This window comes from Oncorhynchus mykiss, chromosome 3, assembly GCF_013265735.2.
Source record: "Oncorhynchus mykiss isolate Arlee chromosome 3, USDA_OmykA_1.1, whole genome shotgun sequence".
Classification (NCBI taxonomy): Eukaryota; Metazoa; Chordata; class Actinopteri; order Salmoniformes; family Salmonidae; genus Oncorhynchus; species Oncorhynchus mykiss.
This window is the reverse complement of record NC_048567.1, coordinates 20,328,743-20,346,515: the sequence shown is the minus strand read 5'-3', so window position 1 is coordinate 20,346,515 and position 17,773 is coordinate 20,328,743. Positions and strand designations below refer to the sequence as shown.

At 43.6% G+C, this 17,773-nt stretch overlaps 1 protein-coding gene across 11 annotated transcripts in view; it reads right to left on the bottom strand.

Annotated features, from left to right (window-relative positions):
* Nucleotides 1-486: 486 nt before the first annotated feature.
* Nucleotides 487-17,773, bottom strand: part of LOC110512735 (protein cordon-bleu) — a 67,852-nt gene continuing 50,565 nt past the window's right edge. For 9 of the 11 annotated variants that reach the window (XM_021592925.2, XM_021592929.2, XM_036971453.1 and 6 more), the window contains 8 exons: nucleotides 15,629-16,217; nucleotides 11,009-11,164; nucleotides 6,871-7,177; nucleotides 5,976-6,097; nucleotides 3,857-5,790; nucleotides 3,607-3,726; nucleotides 2,713-2,994; nucleotides 487-2,189 (listed from right to left, as the gene is read on the bottom strand). In XM_021592925.2, the coding sequence (XP_021448600.2) occupies nucleotides 2,106-2,189; nucleotides 2,713-2,994; nucleotides 3,607-3,726; nucleotides 3,857-5,790; nucleotides 5,976-6,097; nucleotides 6,871-7,177; nucleotides 11,009-11,164; nucleotides 15,629-16,217 (3,594 nt within the window). In that variant the 3' untranslated portion in view covers nucleotides 487-2,105. The remainder of the gene's footprint in view (nucleotides 2,190-2,712; nucleotides 2,995-3,606; nucleotides 3,727-3,856; nucleotides 5,791-5,975; nucleotides 6,098-6,870; nucleotides 7,178-11,008; nucleotides 11,165-15,628; nucleotides 16,218-17,773) is intronic. The other 2 variants (XM_036971461.1, XM_036971519.1) reach the window with 2 other exon arrangements.

Here is a 17,773-nt window from a genome sequence, read left to right as displayed (position 1 = left end):
CAGGGAGAAGACATGGAAGCCTGAGAGGAAGACAACCAAAGCTTTCGTTTCTAGATGAATGTTGAAAACGTTTTGGGGAGATGCCATTCAATATTCCCTTTCTTTTGTTGGTCAGTGAATTCATCTCATGTAAAGAGACAACTGATTTAATTCAAGTTCAAATTAGTTATTTACATTTCTTTTGGAAGGATTTAATAATTTGCAATTATGTATACTTATGATAAGGTTTATGTCTGTCTCCATATGATATGATAAATATATAATACTATTAATTTGCATATATTTCCGTTAATTCCAATTTTTCCCGTTAATTCCCACGGAAAATTTCCACCTCTGAATATTCCCCAAAATGTGCAACCCCAATCTTAGTTTGGATTAGGGTTACTGCAAGTAGTTACACTGTACTTACATTATAGCTACAGTGTAATTTCAAGAGCACCTTCAGACAGTATTCATGATCAATGTACAGAAGAAAAAAAACTGTTGCATGGTTACAAAAATCATTTATTGAAAAAAAAGAAAAAATTGCAGATCAAATAAAATGTGAAATTCTTCCAAAAACACAAAAAAGCAACAGCTTATAAAACTCAATTTTATTGGATTCATATTATTCTGTTGAATTTCCAATTTTAACAACAGTTTATTAATGTAATAATTGATCTGTAGTTTACAAAATATACAACATTCTAGCCTCAAACTCAACTCAGGACCTCAAAGACAGTTCCTTTGTTTTTTTCCATTGTTCCTCTCTAATCAGTGACTGATTTAGACCTGGGAGTTCATTATCAGGTAACACAGAAAACCAGCAGTCTCCAGACCTCGTAGGGTAAGAGTTGAATACCCCTGATCTAGAACATAAGTAAACATCTAAACTGAATTTTAAGGAGCTGGACAACCTATGAATCCATCTTTTGACAGACCAGTCTAGAATCCTGTGGTCCCTATTTTCATGCTTTACACTGGTTGGCTCTTTAAGTCTATCATTCAGTCATTCTGATCAATATTGATAGTACTTCCTTTATAAAATATTATAATATTCACTTTTGCTTTCTTTCAACTACAATAGTAATGCCATAGTAATGCCATAAAACATCTAGAGAGACAAGCTCATGTACAGTACTGCACATCTGATCTACTGTTGAATACAACAACAAAAAGCTGTGCATTGGAGCCCCATGCAAACAACATAGAACACTTTGTGATTAAATAAACAATAAAATCATAGCAAATAGTCAGACTTTTTTCCTGAAAATGGAATAAAAGCCCATACCTCTTGTTCGTTACTCATATATCTATTGATTAGTAAACTATTTTACTAAGTCATGGTGATATTATTCACCAATAGTTACACAAACAGAAATGCTTCAAAAATTATTTTGTAATGTCAAGAAAGGATATGTTAGTAATCTTTTCTCTGAAGATTAAAATAAATATATTAAGAGGCATTATAAATCAAAGAATAAAAACATGTAAAGGTTGAACAACAGCATAGACAAGATCTAAATACCCAGAGCTTTGCAAAATAAACTAGAATGCATTCGAAATGGTACCCTATTCCTTATATAGTGCACTACTTTTGTCCAGGGCCCATAGGGCTTTGGTCAAAAGTAGTGTACTATTTAGGATACATACCTAATCACCCACCACCTGGAGAGGAGAGTCCCTTGGAGCCAAATTTTGTCATCCTTGGCCGGTGTTACTCATTGCACTATATCAAGGAGTCTGATCCACTGCATCCTACAACATGGAATATATAATATGTAATAATCAAATATAACACTGACAGTAAGACAGCATGAGGCATCAATTCCATGTGGACAAGTATTAAAAAGTTAAAAAAAATAAAAGAACAAAAATTATTTCCTAAGATTATTATCATCAGCAAGAGCAGCTAATAAATATTCCAAAGCAACAAAAATTATTGGCACATGCTTTTGTACATCGATTCATCTTTCCAATTATTGCAACTATTCAAGTACAAATAACTGGATACATATACATAAGGACAATGATAAATTAAGGTGAAAGATAACATATATTATTTGGCTGCCTATGATGATTCTAATCAGACTGCAAGATGTTCTGGAATCATTCTGGAAGATTCTTTATTGTCCTTGTGAGAGCGATGATGCTGCTTGTATAGTACCAAGTCTACCGTTCACTTGGACTGTTTTTGTGGGGGCATTGACCTGAATAAAATAGATGAAACATGAAAATCAGTGTTATTTTTGTACCAATTAAAAAATACCTGACATTGAGTTAAAGTTAAGAGTTCAGATCATGCAAGAAGTAGACTATTTTGTGAAGAATGGAAGTGTTTTTATTGTATTTGTCTCATTGGTTAATCTAACGGAACAATACATTTCTCAAGTTGCACAGCTCCACAGACTGTGGAACTACGTGATGGAATCTTGGTCTCCAGCTAGCACAGAATGTTTCCCAGGAGTTCTTTGTTCCGTCACAGACATGTTGCAACAAAAGATAAGGTAATACTAGGTGAGAAATGGTGGGTAGTCGCCTGGCTGGTGAGTTCCCATGTGAGTGCATGCACAAAAGGTCATGTATTATCACCTCCATTTGCTCTATCTGAAAACGTGGAATTGACAACCTGTAACTTGATGACTAAACTCGCTCCCAATAACGGTCTCCCTCTTTTGTGGTGTTGCTAATGTATTGTTAGTGTGGTATCCTGCAGTACAGAAGATACTCTACCTTCTTCAGGCGCTCAGCTGCAGAGCCAGATCGGATGGCCTCCAGCATTGCATCCCGGGCCAGAGCGGGATTCCCCCCAGCCCCCGGGGGCTGCCCCATCATAGTGGGCTTGGGCTGAGTGGAGGGAGGGGCAGGAGGAGGAGGGAGCATAGAGGGGGGTGGAGGTGGCGGAGGCACAAATGGAGGAGGGGGAGGCATGGCAGGGAAGGCATCACACAGAGCTCTGTTCTCCTCCTCAGTCTTCCTGAACTTGTCAAGCTCCTCTGCAGCCTGGGATATGGTCTGTGGAGCGTAGAGAGGGGAACAATGGCAGTCCAGATACATAGACCCACTTGACGGCTGCTTCCACATGCACGCACGCACACACACACAACTTCCCTCTTATACTTTGTTAACCCCAGTGGTTTACTAGGCAGCAAAACAAAGGTTAAAAAGCATTTCAAACAGCTTTGCTCTAAGTTAAGCTGTCGCTAGCCTGGATCTACTTTAGCTCCACCAACTGAATTTAACAGGTAGCTAAGGAATAGAATCAGGAACTCCAATCAAAAATTCCACTATTTTTTATCAAACCTAAATTCCACGCTATTGCCCTGAGAACCTGATTTAGTAATGCACATTTTTGAGATTCCTGCTGGTGAGCTGGGCAGGAACATTCTAGAGCTCACCACATCGGGCCTCCCTCACAACTACACATTTCCTCCTCTCATTTCACCATGGTCCTTACATGAAAACAAACCACATCACATTCAAGAGGAACGCAAATAGACTCATCTATAATAAACATAGTGCTGCTTGTTCTCCTGAAATGAGCTATTCAGTGACATGCAAGACATGCTACGTCAAGACATTGCAAAACCAATGCAAAACCCCGTCTGGCTCTTGGCTATAGCTTACCTTCCTTAGCCCTGCAGAGTTACGTTGGCCTCTAATGGCTGCCAGTAGCGCACATCGCTCATTCTCTTCCTCAACAAAGGACGATTTCTTCAAAGTGCTGCTTGCACTTGAGTCCGATATCTAGTCCGACAGGGAAAATAGAAACCAAATCCCTACATTACACCCATTATAATTAGCTGTAGACTTCCACTTAAAAAACAAAACAAACAGTGATCTTTGTGAAGTCAGCGTGACGGTCTCTCTATCTCACCTTTCTGAGCCTCTCCTTCCCATCCCCACACTGGATGGCCGACATCAGAGTGGTGTGTAGCGACGTGTCCATCTGGACCGACTTCATGATCACAGGCTTGAACTTCTTCACCGGCCCAAACAGACTGACCTGCTGGGGCTCTGGGAGGTCGTTGCTGGCAGCAGCTGCAGCCAATCGCGGTGGTTCAGGCTTCTTTGCCAGGGCTGGATTACCTTTTGGACCTACTGTCTCTGATCTGCTCTGTGCAGGTGGTGGACCCTGCGAGGGCTTGGAGATGGCAGGCACCTGTTTAGTGGTGGATTGTGGTGCTGGTGGTGGAGGTGTAATCGGTGTCTGCTGTCTGGGACTGGGACTGTTGGACCCATGCTGCTTATTGTTATTGGCCACTGTATCAGAGTCCAGTGACTTGGAGCTCCCTCCTCCACCTCGCAGGGTAGAACTGCTCCTATAACCACTCCGGTCCACTCCTTGCGTCGACTCACCAGAGACTACCTGTTTCTCCGCTGAGAGGTAGTCAGGGTAACATTTAGCACCGGCGTGATAGGATCCAGACCCAGAGCTGCTCTCCTTCTTCACTGTAGTAGATGTACCAGAGGACCGCTGTGGATTTACATGAAAGGATCGACCCTCTTTCTGATAGCTGTAACTGCCAGGTGGCTTTCTCATGGGGTCAGACAACTTTGCTGTTACTTCTTGGATGTTGTCAGCTTTGGCCATGGTGGGCTTCACAGCGTATTTAGCAATGGCTGAAGCTACGTACTGACTGGATGTTCTCCTGGACGGCTTGAGGAAAGAAAGGTTTCTTTTCTGATCTTGGAGAATACCAGTGTTGAATTTCATAGGCTGCTGCTGCTGCACAGGCGTCTCTGAAACTGGAACTGGGGCCTTGCCCTCTGCTTCCTGTGAGACGTCCTTTGTTACCTCAACATCTTTGCATGTTTCCTTAGGTGTCATCTTGGCTACAGGTTCAGAGGCCTTAGGTGTTGCCTTGGCTGCAGGTGGGTCAGAGGCTACAACCCGTGGGGTGGTTTTAGGGACCTCAGGCTCTGGGCTTGGGGTCTTTGTGAAAGGGACAGGCCCTCTACTAGTGGGGACCGAAGGTGCAGAAGTGTCCTGCTTCTCTGTGGAGCTCCAGAAGGCTTTGGCTTTCCCCAGGAGGGGTGAGACGGAGTCATCTTTGTTGATTCCAGACTCAGAGGAACCGCCAAACTTGTTTCGGGCGATGGGCACTTTGACCATGTTACCCTGATCGTCAATTCTAATGGCACCTGCTCTCAGAGTGGCCGTGGCCTCTGCTGGCTTCTGAGGCTGGGTTGCAACTAATGGCTTGGGAGGAATGATGGTGAATGTCTTCATACCGAATCGAGAGACTGGGCTACAGGTGATATTAATTTGTGACTGTGAGGCAGTGTGGCCTCTATAGGTGGGAACCTCTTCCTCAGGGGACTTGGAATGGCTCTCCGGGACAGCGAGAGAGCTGTTGACAGGTGAGGCTTTCCTCTCAGCTCCCTCAGTGGACTCCCATCTTTGAACTTCTACTTTAGTCTTAGAGACCCCTGCTGTATGGTCTTTCCCCGTGGTGCCATTGGCAAGCTTCTTCCCTGGTGATTTGAGGCGCTGCGCGGGCTGTGGTTGAGCAGAGCTGACTTTGCTGGAGCCGTCAGACGTACAGGCGTTGTTGTTTTTGTTCTGTATGCCACCAACACTTGCATGATGATGACTGTGGTTCAGGTTTTTATTGTCCGTTCTTTGAGAGCTACTCATTAGTGTGACTTGGTGATCCGTCATGCTCGGTGTCTCGTAGTCCTCCAGGACTTGATCTATGGCTGTGACCGGGACCTCCATATCCACCACAGACACCGGGATGTCATTGCTCTCAGTGGACATCACGTAGGGGTGCTCTTGCACTGAAACCGCATCTATGTGACTTATATCTAGTGGACATGGACAAATGAAAATACATGTGTTAGCCGGCCTCCTTATTGACGATACAACAAATATTTATTTTGGTCCTGTGCATCCATTGTGGTTTCCAGGATGTCTCCAGTATGTCATTCATGTGCATTTGATGGACAATAAAACATGTTCTCTTTGAATTTGTGTTCTACTGAAAGCTCACTTGCAAGATCAGCATCCAGATCAGCCAGAGTCTGGTTGAGCTGAGCGGTGAGCTCTGAGTCCTCGTCATAGATGTCCTTTGTTTTGCCTGCTTTGTCGTTGTGGCTGATATCACTGCTGTGTCTAAGGGAGGAGGGGGTAATACAAGTTAAGTTTTGAACTGTTCTGCAGGTAGCATAAAAGGAGAACTCAAGTTAACTCAAAAATGTGAAAGTTACATTTAGATGATGGTGGAGCCTGCTGCCCTTTGTGTTTGAGTTTATATTTCTTTCACACTTAGTTCAAGATGTCCACTGAGCATTCCTCTGTTTTATTCATGTGTTTATTTTCTAAACTAAAAAAGGCATGGGGGTTATATCCCTGCTCTTCTTGGCCAAGCCAAAGAGAACCCTCCTCCTGCATACTAGGTAAAGCCTATTTTCCTGAGAAAAATCCCAGAGCCCTCACTTTAGAGGCCAGCAGATTTAAGTGACGCTGCAGACTCTGGAAGGTAGCCCCTTAGCTTCAACACATGTTGACTGCAGTGACTCAGTCAAGAAGCACTGTTGGCGCAGTAAAACAGGCCTTTAAAAACAAGCCGGTGCAGAAACGTGCGAGACGTGAGATAGCTGACTAAATAGTGAGAGACGCGAGGCAGAACTGAGAACTGGGAGCGAGGAGGGAGTTGGTAAATCATAGGGAGGATCTGACTCGTTGGTTGACTGGGCCATCTAAGACTAGGTAACCATCCAATGAGAAAATCAGCTTTAGCTAGGGTCTGCAACTAGTAGTAGTAAGTGCATACGGGTAGGATAACTAAGAATGAATAATTGAAAAGCAGTGCTAAGTGTGCACCCTGAACATTGCCATGATAACGCAGTGAGCAGAGCAGGTGAGTGGCAATACAGTTAGAGTACCTGTGTCTGGAGCCCCACGTGGCACAGCCCTCGTCACTATCACTAGAACAGTCCTTGGTGAGGGGATGGATCATGGGGTGAGAGGAGCCAGAAGAGTCCAGGGAGAGGCTCCCGTCAGGGGAGGTAGGGTGAGTGGTGTCGGAGGCCAAGGGGGAGCTGACCAGGCCAGAGTCCTCAGCCATGCCCTCGGAGGCTGCATAGCCCTGATCCTGGAAGCTGCCACTGCTGCCCATTGATAAAGTCTCCTCTTCCTCTGTGTCTGGGGTCTGGCGTCCTGCCACAGAGAGCTGCCGAGAGTGCAGCCAAGCTGGGGTCCGGGTAGAGGGGTGGTAGACATGATCATCATCAACAACAATCATCAGTATTATTATCAGTATTATCGACTGACAGAAGAAAGCTGTATAATGAATCAAAATAAGCTAATATAGTTAATGTTATCTGTGGTCTATTGATAAGAACAGTTCACAGCAACAGCATGTGCATGAGAAAGGAGGGATGCAGTGAAGGGGAAGAGTGAGATAAATATTATTATACAATGTTAGCTAGACATACATTCAGAGACACACACACACACACACTTGTGGCTCAATGAAACCTCTACGCTGATGAGCAGGCTTAAACATACCTTATGATCCTGTACTCAGTATTTCCCATGAACGATATTGACATGTTGCATTATATACCGTAGTCCTATGGTCTCCCACTTGGCTTTGGAGCAAAACATTTAGATTGTATAACGTCTCACTTATCATCAAGCCAAAAGCAGGAGCATTAATGTATATTCCATTTCTTAGGTTTACAGTATTATCCAGCCAGCATGCAGAGCACATCACTGAGAAGTCGTTAGAGAGATGATTTAAAGCCCCCTAACCCCTGAGTGACCTTGGCTCCAGTGTGTGTGTGTGTGTGTGTGTGTGTGTGTGTGTGTGTGTGTGTGTGTGTGTGTGTGTGTGTGTGTGTGAGAGAGAGTGAGAGAGAGCGAGAGATAGAGAGATAGAGAGCTGGGCCTGTCAACTTCAGGCAGAGCTGTAATGGTGAAGAGAGCCTGTTCCTGGAGATCCAGTGACTCACACAGTGGTCTTCCCAACCCTTTCCCAGCACTGGCTTGGTCATGCCAGCTGCGACCACAGCCAGCACACACACACACTCTCCCTAATCACCAGGCACACACCGACTTTACCCAAAACAGCCAAAAACACTCTCGCACACAACCTCAAGCACATGCACAGTATATCCCTATCCAAAACAAAATCTTACACAAACATGAACTCATGCTTGCTCCCATCACATAAACCCAAACCATGCACAAACCAAGTCAAGACACTCTGGCAGTAACTCTCTCTCTGTGCCAGTAACACTCTCACCCACATCCAGTCATAGACATCTATCATCTCTCTTTCCACAACATACTAAAACACACTAAGCCACATTACCAGCACACACAAAACAAAACCCCAATCACAAATAATTTCCTCATGGCCTCAATAAACAAGTGGTCTTTAAAGTCTTTAATGTTAAATTAAATGATAAAATAGTAATGTTTTCATGCTTGTCCATTTCAAGGAAATCCTTGATGTCAATGATCTGTCATGCTAATTTTGCACTTGTGATGATAAACATGTTTTTAAAGTGCTTTTTTGTACAATATAACACAATTAAAAACCCATATGAATGCTGATATTGACAAAGGGACTTAAAGGAGGGCTGAATATCTGGATAGGCCAATACAGAATAGTTATTTATTTCACTCACTAAAAGCTAAAAACATGTAAACAAGAGTGTCTTCTATATAGCTATCATAACTTCTCACCACTGATATGTTGTCGCAGTGAAGCAGCTTCTCACAAACCCACTAATACTAACCAATGTCCCAGGAGTTCATCTCAAAAAAAGGATGACCCCTCCACATAAAAAAAGTGTAATTGATTTATTGGTCACTCCTTAATGGAGACAACCAATCAGCATGCAGAGAAAAAACAGCCTGGTTTCTAGATACTAACCATTACAAACACTAAGCAATAATATAGAAATCTATACCACCACCATCAAATCATTGATTTGGAGATATCGTATGACTTTCCTTATACCCTCATTTCAAAATGTCTCCATCAATCACTCCACACTCAATACATGTATGGCTATCTCATCTGCACTTAAAACAGCCTACTGAACACACATTCCTGTCCCCATCAGCCCTCACACATCAATCTCCTCTTAGTTCTCTACTGTACCAACCACTGTATAACTAGCTGAAATACAAAACGGCTTATAGTTTATACTGTATATTAAGACATTTATAAAAACAAGCCACAAACACAAGGAAAAGGAAGCCCCATTCCACAATAGAGGGATTTGAAAGCATAGAGATGGGAAAGAAAGTCAGTTCAAGGGGCAGTTCTAAGAACAGAATAAGAAGGATGGAAGGAGCAGAGGTCCGGCAGGAAGAGACGAAGGTGTAGAAGAAGCGAGGGAGGAGAGGAAGACAGTGAGAGGACGGCAGGCCAGAGAAGTTTGTCTGTCTGTCTGTTCACCGAGGCTTGGAGAACGGGAAACGGACAGGGGCACAGCAGTAGACTGTGGAGGGGAGAGGCAGAGAGAGGGAAAAGAAGACATAAGATAGAACTAGGACAGGGTAGATAAAGGTGTTCTGGAGCCCTGGAGAAAGAAGTTGCCGCTATCGTAGCCTGACAACAGAAACATAAAATCACAGCCCTTTACAGACAGCAGGAGATAAAAAAACATGGGATGAAAACCTCACAGGTTGATTAACGTTGCGTCTTAAAATGGCACACTATTCCCTATATAGTGCATTAGGCCCTGGTCAAAAGAAGAGCATTATATAGAGAATAGGGTACCATTTGGGATACAAGGAACTTTACTGTCACAACTGACTTTCAGCATTGGGCTCAGCTGGCCTATCAGCCTGTCTGTTACAAAGGCGGCCTCATAACTGTTTAACTGACTGCAAAGGAGATGAACCACGTGGAAAGCCTGGATAGAATATCCACATGAGCTGGACTACACATTAACAGCCTTGTCTCAGGATGGTAGGTTGGTGGTTGAAGATATCCCTCTAGTGGTGTGGGGGCTGTGCTTTGGCAAAGTGGGTGGGGTTATATCCTTCCTGTTTGGCCCTGTCCGGGGGTGTCCTCGGATGGGGCCACAGTGTTTCCTGACCCCTCCTGTCTCAGCCTCCAGTATTTATGCTGCAGTAGTTTGTGTCGGGGGGCTAGGGTCAGTTTGTTATATCTGGAGTACTTCTCCTGTCCTATTCGGTGTCCTGTGTGAATTTAAGTGTGCGTTCTCTAATTCTCTCCTTCTCTCTTTCTTTCTCTCTCTCGGAGGACCTGAGCCCTAGGACCATGCCCCAGGACTACCTGACACGATGACTCCTTGCTGTCCCCAGTCCACCTGGCCGTACTGCTGCTCCAGTTTCAACTGACCTGAGCCCTAGGACCATGCCCCATGACTACCTGACACGATGACTCCTTGCTGTCCCCAGTCCACCTGACCGTGCTGCTGCTCCAGTTTCAACTGTTCTGCCTTATTATTATTCGACCATGCTGGTCATTTATGAACATTTGAACATCTTGGCCATGTTCTGTTATAATCTCCACCCGGCACAGCCAGAAGAGGACTGGCCACCCCACATAGCCTGGTTCCTCTCTAGGTTTCTTCCTAGGTTTTGGCCTTTCTAGGGAGTTTTTCCTAGCCACCGTGCTTCTACACCTGCATTGCTTGCTGTTTGGGGTTTTAGGCTGGGTTTCTGTACAGCACTTTGAGATATCAGCTGATGTACGAAGGGCTATATAAATAAATTTGATTTGAAAACTGTGACACACACAGAGATTGATTTCAACATGTTAGTCATTTAGCAGAAGCTCTGAACCAGAGCAACTTACAGTACATGGTACTGTTCCCCTCTGGGACTCAAACCCACAACCTTGGCATTGCAAGCACCATGCTCTACCAACTGAGCCACACGGGACATTCAACAACAACTATGAAGTTCAGGGAGGGAAGCAGCACTGAAGAAGGAGAGGAGTTAGAGGAAGACATGAAGGTTGGAAGGAGAGTGGCTGGCTGCCGGAGGGAAAGGCAGCCCAATAGTAGAGGTCAGCTGGGATGAAAGACCTACACTGAGGGGCCTCCTCCATGTGGTTCTCTGGTGAGGCATCGGGGGAGTCTGGGTCTGAGGGAGGGGGAGGGGGAGGCGGGGGTGAGGGGATGACTAACTGGGGGAGCTCCCGTACTGGGGTTCGCAGAGGTTTGAGTGGCACTGGACGCTCAGCACCTAAAGAAAAGGAAGGAGGCAGCAACACTGGGTGTTAGAATGGGGGAAATCAATCGGCTTGAGAAAGTTTCATTCAAAAACACAAGTTCTGTATGATCATTCAAATAAAATAAAACAGGAAATACAACTGTTAAAAATAATATTGCCTTTGTTCATCATACTGTGCAGAATGAAATTACTTTTTTTGAAAACATTAAACAATAAGCAAAATATACAAGGCAATCAATGAATGGCTACATTAACAAATTACTGAAAGCTGCTTATAATGCTTAATGTATGTGGGGAAAGTACAGTAAAGCTACTCGCTTGAAGAAAAGCTTCTCAGTGGCAATTGTGTTGCTTGCTGATCAGAGTCTCTAATCAGAGCCCCTTAAACAGAGCAGAGCAGAGATCACATCAGACTCTATGCCCCCAGACTCCAGCTAAGGGAGATAGAAATAGAGCTTCACAAAACACTCCAGGCCAGGGCCGGACTACCCCATTTGGGGCCCGTTTTAGAAAAACGGATTCGTTTTTTAGGAAAACAGCTAACTTCCTGCATTTCAACACGTTTTGTAAAGCTATTCTACACATTTTGTCATGAGTCTGAGAATATGTTGCAATTGTAAAGCTAATTTCCTGCAATTCCACACTTTTTGTCCCGGGTCAGAGAAAAATGTTGCTGCTTGATAGCTAATCTCATGCTGTTGTTCACATTTTGCCATGAGGCTGAGAGAAAATATGTTGCAGTTTTAACCTTTTCACCCGTGAGTTCCAAATATCTCTAACGGTCGCCCCAGCGTGATTTGTTATGCACCCAACGTTAGAATGCACTGTTCCAAAATATGATTGATGCGCAACAGGACAGTTAACCCACACTGCCTGCTAATTATCTATAGGCTGTTTCAACTTGTCAATTTCAAATTATTTTCTAACAACAGTTTGAGTTGAGGTGTGTTCCGCTGCCTCATTAATTCACATAAAAGTAGCACATTTCACTGTAGCAGACAATTTATGTTTGAGGCTTTACTGAGCCGGACAAACCTCTCTCTTTGAGGAGAGCCCAAGCACCTCCCCAGTGTTTCCACAGATCAAATATGCAGATATTTGCGCAGTCTTACAAACTTTTTCCCCCTGGCACATTTCCTGGCTGGCGCTCGCATTGCCTTCATTGTTGTTTTCCTTACCAATAATAACTTTGGACATGTGTGCGTTCCTATCAAAGTAAGTGCCTTATTTTCTGTATATCGTGTTGTCTTTTCTACTGCAGCATACAGTATGTATGTATTGAGCATAATGTATTTACAGTTTTATTCATGTTTTCAAGTATTGGTGACAAGTAATGCATTCCGATTATTGCATAGATTGTAATGGACACCTTTGATGTATGTAAAATACTTTTTTGAAGGTTGTACTGATTGTGATGAGCTAATGCTAAGCTATTTGCCAGCTATGTGTGATGCCATGTTTGTTGACATTATACAATGCATTCTGGGTGTCACGTAAACATCTGTCAGACAAAATATGTTATAATGAGGAGAAGGAATGGTTCCCAAATCTTTCAAGTAAACTTCTGGAACTGAATGAAGGGAAGTGAATGATCATAGACAACATAACCCCTTCAACATGCATACTGCAAACAGACCAAACTCATCTTGCCTCCTCTTATTATCTTTGGTTGATGCAAAAAAAAAAAAACAGTGTGGCGCGCACACACTACCCATCGCCGGATTACATTCGATTTTTAGAATGCGTTTTACTCAATTATTTAGATCAATGGTGAGCTCACCCTTGATGTGATGAATTGTAAATAGTTATTTCTAGGGGGTTCCAATTCACATTGTGGTTTCTGTTAGCTAAATATGACTGCTTGTGTTACGTCAAATCTTTCCTCTGTTAGCACTAGGACTAATGTAGCCTACATTTTCCGGTTTGCATGATTGTGTTATGCTGTCGCTACTTCTGTGAATGTCTGAACATTGCATCCAAAAATAAACTGGTCACATTCAGGACATAACTTTGTAAGGACTGTGTTTGTGCAAAATGTCTCTGTGAAAAAACAGTGTGGCCAGCTCAAACGCTGACTGTTGCATCAAATCGTAACATCCAGGTGTTTTCAGAACAGTAGGCCACTTGACAAAACAAGAATCTCCATATCTGGTGTTTTATGTAGAAGTGTATAATCACAATTAGTCAACTATAGATTTTCAGAATATTGTCATCTTGGATTTCCATATTAAAAGGGAGTCTGCTTTGACTCATATCAGTGATCACATACATAGTATGAGCACACAGCGGCAGTAAACATTCAGAGAAATCTGACAGAAATACTGATGGCAATGGGGGGACTGGAGCTGAACGGCCTGCCACGGGAGTGTAACTGTGTGTTGGTCCTAAATAGCACCCTGTTACTTATATAGTACCACTACTTTTGACCTGGGCCCATAGGGCTCTTGTCATAAATAGTGCCCTATAAGGGAATAGGGTGCCATTTGGGATAAAACCAGTAACAGGCTGATGTAATGGCAGCCAGTGCTGAGCGATGTGAGCAATATGTCAACGTATGCCTCACGCATTCCTTACTCAGCAGCTGATGGACTGCAAGGAGTAGAGCTGGCCGTGGGAGAGACTGACTCTGTGCCTCAGCCCCTTTAGATGATTGACTGTGTTCCAGGCGTGACAGCTAGCGCCACAAAAATATGTACCTAGCTACGGGACTTAACCGCACACAGCAGATTAAGATGAGAGATTCCCTATTGTCAGCACTGAAGATAACGTAACACACCCTTCAGAGGCTAACAGATGATCTGCAGGCCCTTTAAAAAAAAAACACACACACACACCACAATGGGTGGGTGGATTGATTGAAACAGCCCCAATTGAGTGGGTTGAAATCTGTTTTTTTCCAGACAGAAAATGTATTTTAAGATGAGAATCAACGATCGAAAAACCACCTATTACAAATAGAGCCTCTGTGCCTGAGCCAAACATTTAAAATTGGGTTGAGGGACTGTTTTTTCACTATGATGTGAGAGCAGAGCAGAGCAGAGCAGAGCAGAGCAGAGCAGAGCGAGAGCGAGAGCGAGAACAGACGAAAAGAGGACAAGAGAACAGACGAAAAGAGAACAGACGAAAAGAGGAAAAGAGCACAGAGGAGCAGTGTGAGAGAGTAGAGAGATATCTGGGTTGCACTATTCCTGCTAACAGAGCCAATAGAGGTTATTTCTCTCCACACAGTTGGAGAGGCAGGAAACAACTGCGCTCACATACATTTTAGAACATAAACAATGATTATCTTTAGCCCACGGTGGTTAAATAAGGGGAAACATCTAAAATCCCTGTAGTACATCATCCCTAATTGATGCATGTCATCTATTTATTTTACAGACTGTACAACCGATGATGTACAACCCATAAATATACAACTTCAGATCAGAACATAATGATTTGTTTTGTTATGTTTTGGGGAAGTCTAGTTGTTCTGCCTTGTGAGCAATAGATAGGTTTGTCGGTCTGACAGGGTCTTCCCAGCAGAAGTCTATTAGAAAGGTCTATGGATCTGACAGGGTCTTCCCAGCAGAAGTCTATTAGAAAGGTCTGTGGATCTGACAGGGTCTTCCCAGCAGAAGTCTATTAGAAAGGTCTTTGGATCTGACAGGGCCTTCCCAGCAGAAGTCTATTTGTTCTGCATAGTGTCTTGGGAGTAGCAGAGGGGAGGGAGGCACACCCAGGTCTATAAATCAACTCCCCAGAGCTGTCTGCTTTAAGTGTGTCCACTGCACTAAAAACTTCATCCCTCAACCTCTCTCATCCTCTCCAAGCTAAATAAATCTGGTCCACTTCAACTAGTTTCAAGAAAAGACATGGAGAATAAAGCAAAAAGATATAACTCTAGTCTTGTGCATGTTGTTCCCTTGTTAGATTAGGTAGGACAGTGATTCTTTTAGGCTGGAGAAATGTAATTTCTACAGTACAGTGCATCAATAGGAATAGCGAGCCTAATAGCAATGCTATTTCACCTGGTTTACTGAGGAAAGATTGTACAAAACGTAAGGCATTCAATCAAATCTGCAGCACTGCAATCCCGGCCAACTCCTGTCCTGTGACATAGTTTTTTTAAAGTTTATGCTGCCTTGGGTCCCTACTGGCTAAATTACTGTACAGGTATCATGTCTACCACCAGTGACTCAGTTCAGGTTCAGGGGAACCCATTATAGTGAAAAGTGGAAGCAATCCTTGAGGGTGTTCTCCAATTGGGTTAAACCATTTGGGTGAGATCATTAAGGAGCCTACCTAGGCCAGGTTTGTTACACTGTTATATGACTGCTATGACAAACATCTTGTGAGTCAGTGCTCAACATGGTGCAAAGCACGTTCTGTCCCTTCATCTACCTCTGAACACTGACTGGAACAGCCTGCGGGTTGACGGGAGAGAACTCAAATCAGCCTCTTTACATTGACTATATGTGTACTGATGATACTGACCCATGGCACTGTGTCTGTTGTTCTCTTTCTCGTCTAGTTTCAGGCCAAGAGCAGACTCTCCTCTGGTCTCCTCCGGTGTGGTGCTGCGGGACGAGTCGGGGGTGGGCTTGGCCTTGTCAGTACTGCTCCTGGGGGCGGAGTCAACCTTTTCAACCTTGCTGGTAGGGGCGACATTGACCATAGTCTTGCTCCTGGGGCCGGTGTCAACCTTGCTGGGGGTGGAGTCTTGGGAGGAGTCAGCCATGGCAGCAATGTTGATGGGGGTGGAATCAGGGCCGGGCTTGGACACATCAGCCCTGCTAGAGGCGGAATCAGAGTCGGCCATTGAGGTGTCAGCGACAGAGGTGCCGGCGGCGACCCCACTACTGCTGCTGCTGTAGACAGACCCATTGCTCAGCTCAGAGCCAGAGTCCTCCTCCGCAGGCAAGCTGGGGGTAGGCGAGCTGGGGGCTGGGGAGGGAGAGGGGGCCATCTGGACAGAGGTGTGAGGTGCTGGGGTGCTAGGAGCTGGGGTGACAGAGGTAGCAGGGGTAGGAGGGGGTGCTGGGGCCTTCCTCTTCCTCAGTGTACTCTCTGAGTCAGGAGCCCCCTGAGAGAGAGCGAGAGAGAGAGAGAATGAGTCATGGGCTTAACAACTCCCCCTAGCCGTGACAATATACCCTATAAATAATTTATTCTTGGACATCTTCACTGCTCATTATCATTATTAAAAGGTGCACCACGCAAAATCGTGCCGCCATTTCCTGGTTGATAAAATTCTAATAGTTCACCTAATTTCAATTTATGTTACAAAACAGGCAATCATTGTACCATCTAAACCGATGTGAAATATCTTTTCCATAACCAAAAACATTGTATTTCCAGCTGTTTGAAGCTGGTGTACAAAACCCAAAGTAAAAGATGCAAAAACAAAACTTAAGAATGGGAAGCATAGAAATAGAGCACATAGAACAGATCAAATGCTTATTAGACTTGCTTTCAATGAGAATGACATAACTAACATTTCTATGTGAATTTGGTCAGGTTGCCAAAAAGTTACATATTATTGCTGCCTTATACAACAAAACAATGAGTGACTCATTTAATCTCAACATATCCTCTGATCCTTGAGGCATGGACATAACACTTTCAAACATTTTTGGTAGCCATTTCAAATATTTTAATGGGAATCAAATCAAGCTTTATTTATATAGCACATTTCAGACATGACTGCAACACAGGGCGCTTCACAGGAAAAAACATAAATAAAAAACAATGAAAATAAAAACAAATATTTACTACACAACAAACATAAGTGGATAGAAACTAAAGAACAATAAAAACGGAAACACTAAAAAAGAATCCTAAGGAAAAGGTGTGTTTTAAGATCTCTTTTAAATATGTCCACAGTTTCAGCCCACCTCATGTTCTCTATCAGGCTATTCCAGAGGCTGGTGGCATAGTAACTAAAGGCTACCGCTTCATGCCTCTTGGTCCTAGGCTTTGGGATAATTAAAAGGCCAGTGCCAGAGGACCTGAGGGACCTACTGGGTAGATAACTCAAAAGCATGTCTGACATGTACCGAGGTGCACAATCATGGATTGATTTAAAAACCAATAGAAGAATATTAAAATTAATTCTAAAGGCAGAGACTTTAAAACGGGTGTAATGTGAGCTCCCTGTCTGGTCTTGGGCAGTACCCATGTTGCAGCATTCTGCATGTTTTGCAGGTGACCAGTGACTTTCTTGGCCAGACCAGACAGGAGAGCATTACAGTAGTCAAGCTGCTTGTAACAAAAGTATGGATGAGTTTCTCTGTATCAGCCTGAGATAGAAACGGTCGCACCTTTAGCAATGTTCCTCAGGTGGTAAAAAGCTATTTTGGTCACATTCTTAATGTGTGATTTGAAATTTAGATCAGAATTGAACATGACCCAAAGGTTTTTTTATTACCTGGTATTTTCTTTGTTGCCCGTGAATCTTATTTGACCGTAATGTTGTGCGTGACCTAAAGCTTTACATTGATCAAAAAAGGTGTTGTGTGAGTTTGGGCGCATAAGCCACATCTCAAAATAGTTGTGATAGGAGAAAACTGAGGATGGATAAACAACACTGTAGTTACTCCACAATACTATTCTAGTTCACAGGTTGAAAAGAAGGAAGCC